The 14580-nt window shown below is 46.5% G+C and overlaps 1 protein-coding gene across 1 annotated transcript; it reads left to right on the top strand.

The window, feature by feature from the left end:
• The first annotated feature begins 12538 nt into the window (after positions 1-12538).
• On the top strand, positions 12539-14281 carry LOC140853844 (CBL-interacting serine/threonine-protein kinase 14-like). The gene has a single exon (XM_073248939.1). It carries the CDS (start codon positions 12610-12612, stop codon positions 13939-13941), a length of 1332 nt encoding a protein of 443 aa, XP_073105040.1. The 5' UTR covers positions 12539-12609; the 3' UTR covers positions 13942-14281.
• Positions 14282-14580: the final 299 nt, after the last annotated feature.

Genomic DNA, 14580 nt, shown 5'->3' with positions numbered 1-14580 from the left:
TAAAAAATATTATTTTAAAAATACTATTAATAATAATAACATGTTATTTTTTAAAAATTTATTTCAAAAATTAATAATAAAATATTATTTTAAAAAAATATTATTTTTAAATAATAATAAATATATTATTTTTAAATATTAATTTATTATTAATGATAATTTGAATAATAACAAGAACACAGCAACATCAAAAAAATTATTTCATACATTCAGCGTGGACGGCGATGGAGCAGGTCGCGGTGGGGGCAGCACAGATGGCTGTGACCTAGATCTCACGTTGTGGGGGCGAGAGCAGCGGGAGGAAGAGAAAAGAAGGGAAAAAAAGAAAATATTTAGGTAGAGGGAGGAAAAAAAAGAAAAAAATATTATTATTTTATTATTAATAATAATTTAAAGTAAAAAATATTATTTTAAAAATAATATTTTTGTTATTAATTTAAAAATACTATTTGTATAATAACATATTATTTTTAAAAATTAATTTTTAAAAAATAATAATAAAATATTATTTTAAAAATATTATTTTTTAAAATAATAATATTATTATTATTTTTAAATTATTAATTTATTATTAATAATAATTTGAATAATAATAAGAATATAGTAATATTTAAAAAATAAGATAATAATATATAAAAAATTATTTTCATGCATCTGATCCTGTGTAAAGTACTGGTCATCGATCAGCCTATCATTTTTTTTTTTTAAAGATGTGACACATGGGACTTGGGTTTGGCTGATGGCATCTCTCTCCTGTGTGCATGCGGGGAAACGTTCCGTGTTTTAATCTTCATCTTTATAGATAAGAGATCCTGTAAACATTGTTATGAAAATGATTTCCCATGTTTATTATTAAAAAAAAGTAATTCTATGATCATAATTCTTTATTAAAGCTTTAGTGATGTAAGCATCCTTGCTGTGCTACCTGCCTACCTCAAAGCTACACACGATCCTGTTGCGGCCAATCGTCTCATCGTCTGATCGTCGGAAAATGAGCGCCTGCAAAAATGAGAAGTCCACACTGACCGGAGACGGCTCCGGCGGAGACCCTCCGACGGTCAAGTCAGAGAGGTGACTGGGCAACAGTGAAATGAAAACAGGAGCTCAATCGAGAGAGGGAGAGAGAGGAGCGAGCCTGTGGTCTCCAAGTCGAGAAGTGGAGAGATCCTTTGCACTGTTGCCTTCCCCGATTTATATAGTGGAGCACGGTATGGCGCCGTCATTAATGGCGCGGACAATTGAGGAATTGTCAACTCACTATAGACTGTCAGAATCGTCGTAAAAGTGTCATGTCGCCGTGGAGCTGTCAAATCACTAGGGTTGACAATACCCTAGGCGGGACAATGCCCCTAGGTGGCCGTGCCGCATGTTGCTGTCAGAACTAACAAGCTCTGGCGGCTGTACGGCGATCGGAGGAGTCGACCGACCCTAGGTCGGTGGCCAGCTGAGTGGCGTCGGATGGAGATTCGGGCCCCTCTGTTGGTCGGCGAGTCTTACGAGAGTCGGCCATCAGACTTCCAGGTTCAGTCGGTCGGGAAAAGTATGCCCGACCGACACATCCTCAGTCGGTTGTGGGCCGTTAATTGGCCGGTGATGGCGTCCGTCGGTCGGTCGATCGGCCAGTCGGTCGGTCGGTCGGTCGGCCAGTCGGTCGGCCAGTCGGTCGGTCGATCGGCCAGTCGGTCGGCCAGTCGGAGTCGTCCGTCGGGGTCGTCGGTCGATCGATCGGCCAGTCGGTCGGCCAGTCGGTCGGTCGGTCGGTCGGTCGGCCGGTCGATCGGTCGGAGTCATCCGTCGGGGTCGTCGGTCGGTATATCCCAACAGTTGCCCCCCCCACTCCTGAGCCCGATGTCGTGTTGGCTCGCGTGAACACGTGGGCGACGGCTTCGGATGAAAGGAGTGGTTTTCCGTCTTTTCTTGCCCCGACTCTGGCGATCACATCAACGAACGATCCAATATCGATCATCCCGACTGTAGATCGAGCATGCACGTCGGGTCGGAGGTCGGCCAACCTCCGAACGTTGCTCGTCGACATGATCATTCCGCAGAATCTGATAGTCGAGTAGCGTCCGACGTATTCGGATAGGATAACGATGGCAAGTCGAATATCCATTGTCCGGCCCTTGGTCGGTCGTATGCGTCGGGATGTATGATAAACGGTGGCAAGCCAAATATCCTTCGATCGATCGTGACCAGATCGGTATGTCGCGAATGCGACTGCGGTCGTCTTGGCATTTTGCCTTTCTTAGTCGAAGCTAAGTCGGCAAGTTAGTCAGCCGCATTAGTCGAAGCCCTTTGCCTTCAGAGGTGGGGGCCGTCGTAGATATTCCGCTCCTTCAATCTCCGTTGTAGAATCCGATATGTCCTCGATGATCGAGACGTAGATTGAGCCATTGGTTCGGCGATTCGTCGATCAGGCCGACGACGGAGTCGTAGATTCGACGATCGGCAATCGAGCCATGTTGGTCGGGGCCTTTTGCCTTCAAAGGCTGAGGCCGTCGATTTCGACGATCGGTGATCGAGCCGTTGATTCGGCGATCGATGATCGGCCATGTTGGTCGGGGCCTTTTGCCTTCAGAGGCCGAGGCCGTCGGTTCGACGGTCGATGATCGAGCCGTTGATTTGGCGATCGACGATCGGTCATGTTGGTCGGGGCTTTTTGCCTTCAGAGGCTGAGGCCGTCGATTTCGGCGATCGGTGATCGAGCCGTTGATTCGGCGATCGACGATCGGCCATGTTGGTCGGGGCCTTTTGCCTTCAAAGGCTGAGGCCATCGTAGATTTTCCGCTCCTTTGATCTCTATCAGGATCTGTGCATGAGGAGCGGGGAGAGGAGTGTAGGAGTCATACCTGCGATGCGTCGGTCTCGGACTCCGTCGTCGGGGCAAGACCCGTCTATTGGTGGAGGGCCTACTGGGTTCAGCATGGGCCCGACCTTTCTTCCATTTTTCTTTTCGGCCCGTGCCTTAAGTCAGGCGCCGATCGGAAGCTCCTTCGTCTGCGCGCATGTACTTGTACGCGCGGTCCAGCAGTTCGGCGTATGTTCGGGGGAGGGTTTTGTCCAGGGAGTAGGTGAACCGGGATGTCCTTAGCCCCCGTTTCATGGCCGAGATGGCCATGTCTCCATTGAGGTCCCGGACCTCAAGCGTGGCCGCGTTGAATCGCGTCACGAAGTGTCGTAGAGTCTCATTTTCTCTCTGCTTGAGGGAGAAAAGACTGTCCGAGGTTCGTGGCGGCTTCCGACTGGTGCTGAAATGGACCACGAAAGAATGCTCGAGCTGCCCGAAGGAGTGGATACTTCCCGATCGAAGATCGGAGTACCAGGCCCTGGCAGCTTTGCGGAGTGTGGCGGGGAAGCCGATGCAAAAGAGAGCGTCGGTTGCCCCCTGAATCGTCATGAGAGCTTTGTAGCTTTCCAGATGGTCGATTGGGTCAGTGGAGCCGTCGTAAGACTCCACGTGCGGCATCTTGAACCGACTGGGGATCGGTTCGTTGAGGATGAGTCGGGAGAGAGGTTGGGCGGTCTGGAAGCCGACGTCGTTCGAAGACTTCTGGCCGTCCACCTGCAACTGCGCAAGCCGACGGTCGATTTCCTCGAACCTGCGCTCGTAGTCGTCCGCTCGTTGGTGCTGGGAGACCCCAGGAGTGGAGTCTCCGGAAGATTCCGAGAGGGAGGCCGACGGCATGCGTGGTCGCTTCTCCTTCCTCGCCCGTTCCAGCAGGGAAGGAGGGGGCTGCGGGGACCGTCGGGCGTCGCACCGTGGCCGTCCCTCCTCCTCTCCGTGGGAGCGCTGTTGCGGGCGCTCGCGCGGAGGCGACGGGGATCGGCGCGGGCGTCGGCGGCTGCTCCTGGAGGGCATCGGACGGGCCGCCGGTTGTTGCTGGAGGCTCTTGACCGCGTCCGTCAGTACGGTCATCTGCCGTACGATGGCCGCGATCTGCGCCTCCGTGGTCACTGCGGGGCGCGGAGAGCTGGGCTCCGCCGCCGACAGTGGCGGGGAGGCCTCTTCCCGGCGGGAAGAGCGCCTCGCCGACCCGGTGATCCTCGATCGTTGGGCTCTTGTCTTCGTCATCGTTCCCCCTTCCTGGCGCGCCAATCTGTTGCGGCCAATCGCCTGGTCGTCTGATCGCCGGGAAACGAGCGCCTGCAAAAATGAGAAGTCCACACTGACCGGAGGCAGCTCCGGTGGGGACCCTCCGACGGTCAAGTCAGAGAGGTGACTGGGCAACAGTGAAATGAAGACAGAGAGCTCAATCAAGAGAGGGAGAGAGAGGAGCGAGCCTGTGGTCTCCAAGTCGAGAAGTGGAGAGATCCTTTGCACTGTTGCCTTCCCCGATTTATATAGTGGAGCATGGTATGGCGCCGTCATTAATGGCGCGGACAATTGAAGAATTGTCAACTCACTGTAGACTGTCAGAGTTGCCGTAAAAGTGTCATGTCGCCGTGGGGCTGTCAAATCACTAGGGTTGACAATGCCCTAGGCGGGACAATGCCCCTAGGTGGCCGTGCCGCATGTTGCTGTCAGAACTGACAAGCTCTGGCGGCTGTACGGCGATCGGAGGAGTCGACCAACCCTAGGTCGGTGGCCAGCTGAGTGGCGTCGGATGGAGATTCGGGCCCCTCTGTTGGTCGGCGAGTCTTACGAGAGTCGGCCATCAGACTTCCAGGTTCAGTCGGTCGGGAAAAGTATGCCCGACCAACACATCCTCAGTCGGTTGTGGGCCGTTAATTGGCCGGTGATGGCGTCCGTCGGTCGGTCGATCGGCCAGTCGGTCGGTCGGTCGGTCGGCCAGTCGGTCGGCCAGTCGGTCGGTCGGTCGGCCAGTCGGAGTCGTCCGTCGAGGTCGTCGGTCGGTCGGTCGGCCAGTCGGTCGGTCGGAGTCGTCCATCGGGGTCGTCGGTCGGTATATCCCAACAGATCCTTTTATTATCAGACTTCAACTCAACTCAGGATTATCTAGCTAATCAAGTAAACTGCTATATTCAAAAATAAGTATAAATTAATTTTGAAATAATGGTAAACAATTTAAACTTGGTCTCAGGGTTCAAGCTCAAAGTTAATTTCAAACGAAACTAGTTTCCTGCTTTTGCTTTGCTTATTAATAGAGTGATTACTTCTTGGTTTCTTACTTCCAGAGGTTTAAGACAGGAATATCCTCTATTGCCGTATCTATTCATTTTGTATTTTCATATGCTATTACTGCTTCTTCAATTAGCTGTTAATTCGAATGTTTTGAGAGCTTACAAATATTCTCCTCAAAGCCCATCTTTTACTCACTTATTTTTTACTGATGATTATTTGTTGGTCACTCGTGCTTCTATCAGAGATTGTGTTTGTCTCAAGCTTCTACTTGATTTATATTGTATCCTTCCATGTCAATCTATAAATATTCACAAGTCCTATATCACTTTCAGTCCTTCTACTGACCCTACAATTAAATATCAAATTGTTCATCTCTTGGAGACTCCTTTGAGGATTGACCCTTGGATCTATCTCAGTGTTCCCCTATCTGGTGGTAGATTGAATGCCTCTAGTTTTGTTTATCTTCTACACCAGGTTGAGTCTAGAATCGAGAGCTGGCAATGAAAAATTTTTTCTTTGCGGGGCATGCCACCTTGCTTCAACCTGTCATTACCTTCCTTCCCATTTATACTATGTCCTCTATCTATATTTCTTATCAGTTTGCTTATAAATTAGATCGTTATTTTCGTGCATTTTTGTGGGGTCATTCGATTGATACTCATGTTTTCCATCTTCTTTCTTGGCCGATTGTTTGTTCTCCAAAGTCAAAAGGGGGATTGGATCTCCGTTCCATACAAATCACTCAAAAATTTCTCATGGCCAAACTTGCAGCAAATTTAGTCCTTCACCTTGATACCCTTTGGAGTCGGCTGATTAGGGTTAAATATGGCTTTCGGAATTCCTAGAACCAATACTTGCCCCCCAGAAAATCCTCTTCTATCTAGAAATAAATTTTCTCTCATGCTGGTCTTATCTCCTTTCGATTTCAATAGGCCCTAGCAGTGGCTCTTCTGTTAATACTTTCTATGACCTTTGGATTACTGACCTCCTTCTTGCTGCTTGACCTACATTTTTTAATATGAAGGTAGATCTGCAAAATATTAAGGTTCAAGATTTTATTCTTCCTAATCACACTTAGAATCATCAAGCTTTGATGAGTATTTTTCTGACTAAGATGATATCTATCATTCAAAATATCCCCATCTCTTATGGGTTTGGACTTGATAGAATTTGTTGGAGTATGACGGGGCGACGTAGGTTTCTATGCATGACATTGCTTCACTAATGCATCCAACTACACCTCCCCCTTTTTTTTGTACTTGGCTTTGAAAGCTTCAATTGCCAGCTAATGTCAAGTTCTTTACATGAAAGTTTTTATGGTCATGCATTCCCACGAGAGCTTATCTAACTACAAAAAAATATTCTTCCACCAATTGCTGCTAATTGTTATCTTTGAGCTAATCAACTTGAAGATATCGAGCATTTATTTATTACGTGTCTATTTGCTTCCTCCTTATGGATGCTGGTGGCTAGATTTATATATCACAATGTCCTTGTCCATTCTTTGTCGGCTCTATTATCTTTCTCAATAGTGCCTGTTGCGGTCAATCCCCTCGTCGCCTGATCGCCGGGAACGAGCGCCTGCAAAAGAAAATCCGCACTGATCGAAGGTGGCTCCGACGGAAACCCTTCGACGGTCAAATTAGAGAGGAGACTAGGCAACAGTGAAAAGAAAACGAGGAGCTCAACGAGAGAGGAAAAGAGAGAGAGAGGGAGCAAGTCTGAGAGTCTCGAAGGGACCTCTAGCACTGTTGCCTTCTCCGATATATATAGTGGAGCGTGGTATGGCACCGTCATTAATGGCGCGGACAATTGAAGAATTGTCAATTCACTGTAGACTGTCAGAGTCGCCGTAAAGGTGTCAAATCACCATGGGGCCGTCAAATCACTAGGGTTGACAATGTCATAGGCGGAATAATGCTCCTAGGCGGCAGTGCCGCATGCTGTTGTCAGGACTGACAGTCTCTGGCAGTAGTACGGCGATTGGAGGAGTCGACCGACCTTAGGTCGGTGGCCAGCTGAGGGGCGTCGGGTGGAGATTCGGACCCCTCTGACGATCAGTCGGGCACGTCGCGGGAGTCGAGCATCGGACCCCCTGGTGCAGTCGGTCAGGAGGGCGGAAAAGGTCTGCCCGACCGACATATCCTCGGTCGGTAGACAGCCGTCGATCGTTCGGTAACGGCACCCGGCGATCGGTCGGTCGGTCGGTCGGTCGTGTATGTCCGATTATAAGTCGGCATGAACGGAGTCGGTCGGTATTCCCCAACAGTGCCCAAATAGAGAATTGGATTAAGATCATAATGCTTTATATTCTTTGGCTTTTATGGTCAGCTCAAAATTAGAGGATTTTTGAACAACAGTTTATTTCAATTGGACAGCTGTTTCGGCAGTAATATTATTTTCTGCAGAGTAACCATGCTGCTTACTCTCTTTCTGTTCCTTCATTTCGACCTTTGCTTGCTCCATCGTACTGGGGTAGTTCCACATCATTATGTCCTACATCTCTTTCATATTCTGTTAGGTGGTTACCCCCACCCCTTGGTGTAGTGAAGGTTAACTTTGATGGTTCACTTCAGAACTAAAAGGCATCTGCAGCTTATATTATTAGAGACTGGAGTGGCTATCTCTTTAAAGCTGCAGCAATTCGGTTAAACCCCAGCTCAATGCCTTTTGCTGAACTAGTTGGTGCATGGGTAAGGTTGTGGGCAGCTATACATGTTCTTGAGCAGAATCAAATTTTGTTGGAAGATGACTCTGCAGTGGTCATCTCTTGGATTACATCACCCACCTTCTCCAAATGCGATAGCCATCCTATTCTGTGAGATATATTACAAATTCAAAGAACCCTTAAAATCTTTATTTACACCCATATCTCTCAAGAAGCAAACTTGGTAGCTGATTGGATATCAAAACATGCTTGGGACAATGATGAGATTTATGATCCTCTGAGTCCAATGCCCTCGGAGCTTAATGTTCTTCCTCAGGCGGATGCAAATGGCACTAACTATCTTCATTTACGATAATTTTTCTTTGTTTTATTTTTTTTCTTCTATGCAGGTTCTCCCGGCTGCTATGGAGTTGCATGCTTTCTTCTTTAGCAAATCTCTTCCATCATTCCATGTCTTTACACCGTCTTGAAGCACTGTTTTTTTATCAACTATTCCTGTGCTGCCTTACTTCAATAAAGAAAACATATTCTCTTTCAGGTTTGACTATAATTGAGCCAGGTGGAGTGAAGCTATTATATATTTATATGCAGTGCTTCCTTCATTGCCTAATGGTTGCTGTTACTACTATTTCGTGGCTCTTCTTGCTGGCAGCGGCCTCATTTTTATTACTGCCTTCGCGCTACAATCATATACTGCTTTACAGGCCCCTGATACTTGCATCTTCTGGAGGATTTTGGGTTGCTTTGGATTAGTCTATAGACTTGTTGCTGTTTGCATTCTTATTTGATTTAAAAATGATTCGGATCTCTACATGTTGCTCTTCTACATTAGCCTGCTCCATCCTCCCAAGGTTTTCTTCGTCAACAGTATTAGTATATATGCCCCTTTCTCCATTTAATTTTCTGTTGCTGCATCATATTTACATAATTCAAATTTGCCAGACTTCAGTTATATTTCTCATAATGAACAGTCTTCCTACTAGCTTTACTAGTGCTGCTGATCTGTTTTCCAATCAACATTCGGGTTATATACATTTTGTTTCTTCTCCTCACGCATCCCTGTTGCTGGTAGTGTTCATCTGTATGTGTTGTATTTGGGTTGCAACTACAATTTAGTCCAACATGGTTTTGGAATAGTATCTGTTTTGTGTAATATACTTTTGTATGAACTCTTACTTTTAACTTAATACATAGCTTTGACCCTTCTACCAAAAAAAATGAAGCTAGATCAGACTCAAGCTTGATTGTTACATTTTTTCAGAGAGAAAATTAATGGAAGAAAGAATACCTTTTTAAAATAAGGAACATATTTTAGAATCCTATCTTAAAAAAAGATGATAACTTGATCATTAAAAGTCCAAGATAGTTCATAAGGATGTAATTAAGTCCAAGAGAAATTTGATAGAACATCCTCCTAATACTTGTTCTGGAATATAGGTGAGTTGTAGAAATCTTATCTATATTGGTGTTGACATCCATTATCCGTAAGTTTATGTAAGCATGCATAGGAAGACATCTATTATCCATAAGTTTATGTAAACATGACTGGAAATTACTATATTGACTTGATAGAAAAATAATAGCGAAGCATAAAAATTTGTCCATCTTCCAATCCCTTGATAATTCTCTTCTTGATAGTTACTTATGATTGCTTGCATGAATAATACTCTTTATTCTCATAATTCCTCTTACATAGTTAATTCTATTAATGTATCAATCGATCATTATCAATAACACATGGCCAATCTTGATCACTCTGAAATGTTAAAGCATAAACAATTAATTAAATTTTAATTGATATAGTAATAACCAGTCATGTTATTATAGCACAACCATTTTTCTTTTTAATGAAAACAGAATATGACGATGGCATCCCAAGCATTCCAGTCGAATGTGCTGCGGGGGCAAAACTCCAACGTCCCGGCCGTGGGCCCAAAGACAGCAGGGCATGGCCGTGGTCCCCACGGCCAACGTCATCATCTAATCTCCTCCGCCGACCGCCCACCATACGACCCTCCAAGTGGTCCTGTTTGTCTCTTTGTCCTGTCCCTAACATGTGATCACAGCCATCCACGTGTTCCGGAGGTGCAGACAAGGAATCGAGAAATCTTGGTCCGTGTGCGATCCAACGGCTGGATCCTTAATAGGAGTCCGCGAACCACTAGGGCCCACGAGAGGTACGGTCGAGTTGGATATCTTCTCTGATAAAGGAACTAGCGTATCAACCGTCGAGGGAGGTATCAACGGCCGCACCGTCGCACGAGTCTCCGTTCTTTTCTGTGACCATCATCACATGACGCCATCAGATTCAAAGGCTGTCGGCCGTCCGATCTGTTGCGATGTGCTGATAACCGATAAAGACTTGGTCACCGCCTCCGGGCCATCAACGTCTTATAGGAAGCAACGGAGAAACATCGCCCAACAACTGGCATGAAATCGAATGGTAGGTATTTTTTGGGCGACTTCGACTCTGCCGCTTACCGGTGGCTGCAAGTATGGTCCAAGCTAGACTAATGAATTGTTTCCAAGTTGCTTACAAAAAAAAAAAAAACTGTTCCAAGTTGTTCCTCAAACTAGCGCAAGTCTACCAAAAAAAAAAACTAGTGCAAGTCTCTCTGGGCGCAGAAACGATTCGAATATTCTTCCAAGTGAATTCCATCATAAAAAAATACTGGTGACCACAAATCGACTGAATTACCAAAAGAAAAAAAAAACATAGATTAATTAGATGAAAACATATTTTAGAGCTCAGTGAAAAATTAAGATAATGCATGTAGCTATCATTGATATCATGAATTTCCTTTTGCGGAAGCTACTATAGATGAATGTTCCTGGGAGTTAACCAGATAAAAGATTATGCCAAATTATACATGATTATATTTCATCTTCACTTGATTGTGCTCTCAAAATGAGCCTTGGTTGTATGATATGCCTTGCATAAAATGAATTTCTTAACCATCACTTCGTAGGAAGTGAATTCAAACTAGACTTACAAAAGAAAATGACAACCACCACTGACTTGCAAAGGTTTCGATAAAATTTTGATAAACTATATTACTGAAAATTTTACTACAATACTCTTTTATTATTATATTTTATTATAAAAAATATTTAGATATTTTATTTTTTTTCTCCTCCTATCCGTTCCACTCCTGCGCCGCCCCTAGCCCCCTCCCCCGGTGGTCGTGTCGCCCTACCCCTTCCCTCCCCTCTCTCCCAACCTCCCCCCACCCCCCTACCAGTACTCGTGCACCTCCACCCCCATCGGCACTCTTGCACACCCCCTGTATCCGTGCGACCTCCTTCCTTATGACACGATCATGTGGCCTCTCTGCTCGTGCTGCAGCTACCCCCTCTCGTGTTTGTGCCACCTCACCCCTTCCCTTCCCCCCCCTCTCCCTCTTTCTCTCTCTCCCGCCCACGCCCCCATCCCCAATTGGAGCTCGTACAACCCTCCCGGCCCTCATGCACGTGCACCAACCCCCCACCCCATCGGTGATCGTGCGCCCCTCCCCTCCAAGTTGCACCCTCTTCTGTTTCTTCTTCTTCTCTATGGCCCATCCGCGAGTCTGCCGTCCACCGATGCTCCTCCGCGCATGAGGCCTACCACCACGTCGCTTCAGTCACGCACGATGCCCTCGATGTGCCTTCGCCGCGAGATCCTCCACTACATCTTGGAGAAAAAAAATATTCTTTATAATCTCAAATAATTTTAATTTTTGAAATATTTACTGTACTAACTATACACATAATATCTCATTTAGTTGAAAATTAGATGATTCATATTTAATTTAATGATCAAAAAAAAATAAAAAATTAAAAAATTAAAATACCTTTTGAACCACCGTAGTAAAATTTTATTACTAAATAGGCTTAGATACATATGTTCATGTATATCAATTGCTATTGTATTTGAGGAGTGATATCCTTGTAGTACATTTTGTTTAAAGATATGTTGTAGAATTCTCACTATACCGAACAAAATAAAAAATATAAGAATATAGTCGACCAATTAATGTAGAGATAAGTTCGAGAGATTGATGGGCCACAAATGACCCCCCATGCAGGCACCATCCAGGAAAGGAAGCGAAAAAACCATCGGCCACATAATGCCAATTGACAACCCATTGGTTCGGACAAGTTTATCTCAAACATTTGAATAAACAAACAATTTTGTACTTTCGCTTTTAATATACAAGAATTATCTAGATAGAATACAAATTAAGCATACTTTCAACTAGTTCAAAGACCGTAACATACCTTACCAGGTGCCAAAATAACTTTTAACTAAAATATACTAAGTAAACAAATTTTCACAAACTAAACGTGTCCTAAAATTTCGGTATAAAAATCATTTCACTGCCGCCGGCAAATAAGTTTTGACATAGCTTTTGGTGACACATGGCTGAATGAAATGGAATTTGCTAATCTACTTTAAAATAAATACCATGTCGTTGTCACACAACATACGGAAGCCGCCTGCGTTCATCCCTTCCGTTCCGTTGACCTCTTTTAATTATTATTCAAAAGAAGCATCCTACTTATATAAAAGGAAAAATTAACTCACTTTAATTACCTCGAAAGCGAAATACGGAGGCCCGTCTCCCGAACTCCACGCCAAACTCGCCACCGTGATTCTCACGCTCTAGCCTCCAACCATGAACCTAAACCTTTTTGTCTCGATGGCGTGTTCCTTTTAACATAGGAATACCGCGCGGACCACCAGACCGCGTCTTCAACTTTATATGCCATCCACGGACTTAGTTCCCTCTCATACCGGAGGACACACTCGCCCCACTCCCTCTGTGAAACCTCTCTCCGAAAAACAGAAGACAATTTCACAAACACCAGAGCGACGATGCAGGACTCCACCGTTGGGGAGGCGCCGCGGCGGGCGGCGAAGGTCCTCTTCGGGAGGTACGAGCTGGTCTGCCTTCTGGGCTTCGGCTCCTCCGGCCGCGTGTACCTCGCCCGCGACCTCCACTCCGGTCAGAGCGTCGCCCTCAAGGCCATTCCCAAGAGCCGCGTCGCCAAGGGCGGCCGCGCCCACAACGTCGTCCGCGAGATCGCCATCATGCGCCACCTCCGCCACCCCCACGTCCTCCGCCTCCTCGAGGTCCTTGCATCCCGCTCCAAGATCTACTTCGTCCTCGAGCTCGCCCAAGGCGGCGAGCTCTACGCGCGCGTTGCCTGCGGCCGCCTCCCCGAGGACCTTTCCCGCCGCTACTTCCAGCAATTGATCTCCGCCATCAGATACTGCCACTCTCGCGGCGTCTACCACCGGGACCTCAAGCCGGAGAACCTCCTTCTCGACGACGCCGGCGACCTCAAAGTCTCCGACTTCGGCCTCTCCGCATTCCCCGACCAGATCCGCGGCGACGGCCTCCTCCACACCCGCTGCGGGACTCCGGCGTACGTCGCGCCGGAGATGCTCGCCAAGAAGGGCTACGACGGCGCCAAGATCGACGTCTGGTCCTGCGGCGTCATCCTCTACGTCCTCAACGCTGGGTATCTGCCGTTCAACGACCCCAATCTGATGGCGATGTACCGCAAGATCTACCGGGGAGAGTACCGGTGCCCCGAGTGGACCTCGCCGGAGCTCCGGCATCTCATTGCCCGGATCCTGGACCCGAATCCCGAAACGAGGATTACCATCGACGGGATCCTCCGCGATCCGTGGTTCAAGAAGGGGCTCAGCGAGGAGGAGTGGGCGGCGGCGGCCAAGTGCCATGCGGCGGAGACGGCAGAGGCGGAGGACAGAAGGTTCTGGAAGTCGGAGGAGCCGGACCGGCCCCTCCACGCCTTCGATCTAATATCCTTCTCCTCCGGGCTGGACCTATCCGGTCTGTTCGGACCGGCGTCGGACCGTCGGCGGTTCGTCTCGGCCGAGTCGGCCGCGGCGATCCTGGCCAGAGCCGAAGATATTGGAGCAAAAGAGGAGCTCGTGGTTCGGAGAAAGGGGGAGAAGGGGCTCGGAGGGGTAGTGGTGGAGGGGCCAATTGGTAATCTGGTAGCGAGGGTGGTGGTCCGCCGGCTGGCCAAGGGGTTGGTGGTGGTGGAGCTGGAGAGTGGTGGAGACGCCGAGAGGGGTTTCCTTCAGGGGAAACTTTGGCCGGCGCTGAAGGGGCCCGTCAAGGGAACCGCGAATTCCGGTTCAGCGGCCGACCGGCCGGACCCGATTTTATTTTAAATTCATTTGACTTGGCTCACCGGGATATTAGTTCCCGTGAGATCATCAACGGTCAAGCGCCGTTTCGATGCACATAAGGGGTGTATTTTCGCAAACAGTTATCTGTGATGGATAGAAAAAAGGAAAACAAAAAAATTAAAGGCTGTTTGATAATTTTAAGAACTAAGATTTCCCAGGTGATCTTCTTATTTGATTACCTGTTGTATGGAAGACAGTGGGAGACGGGTTGATTAATTATTTTTTCAAGAATATTTATGACAAGGAAATTCTGTTTTAAATTTTCTGCTTTATAATTTAATTCTAGAGTTGTTTCAATGAGAATTTTGCAAGGGAAGATTGATTAATGCTGCATTAACAAAAATGGATTTTCTTTTGCTTTCCTGCAGAAAAAAAACAATTCATTGGACTTTACTGAACAAGTATACCACCATTCTCAACTAAACATAAATATTTATTTAATCCATGCAGACATGTTGATTGGATTGTACAAAAAATAAATTAGTGTGTAGATTAAAATATTATTACGAATATTAACAGGGACTTGGTATAATAGTCAAGTATGATCCAAAATGTATCAATTTTGCAATAAATTAAGGAACATTTCTATGAATATGAAAATAATAAGGGTTTTTCTTGCAA

This window comes from Elaeis guineensis, chromosome 14 (assembly GCF_000442705.2).
Source record: "Elaeis guineensis isolate ETL-2024a chromosome 14, EG11, whole genome shotgun sequence".
Lineage (NCBI taxonomy): Eukaryota > Viridiplantae > Streptophyta > Magnoliopsida > Arecales > Arecaceae > Elaeis > Elaeis guineensis.
The sequence above is the reverse complement of the archived record's forward strand: the minus strand, read 5'-3'. Positions and strand labels throughout refer to the sequence as shown.

What these genes read in the sequence shown, in the direction of transcription:
- LOC140853844 (XM_073248939.1), top strand. Translation starts at nt 12,610, where the DNA reads ATGCAGGACTCCACCGTTGGGGAGGCGCCGCGGCGGGCGGCGAAGGTC.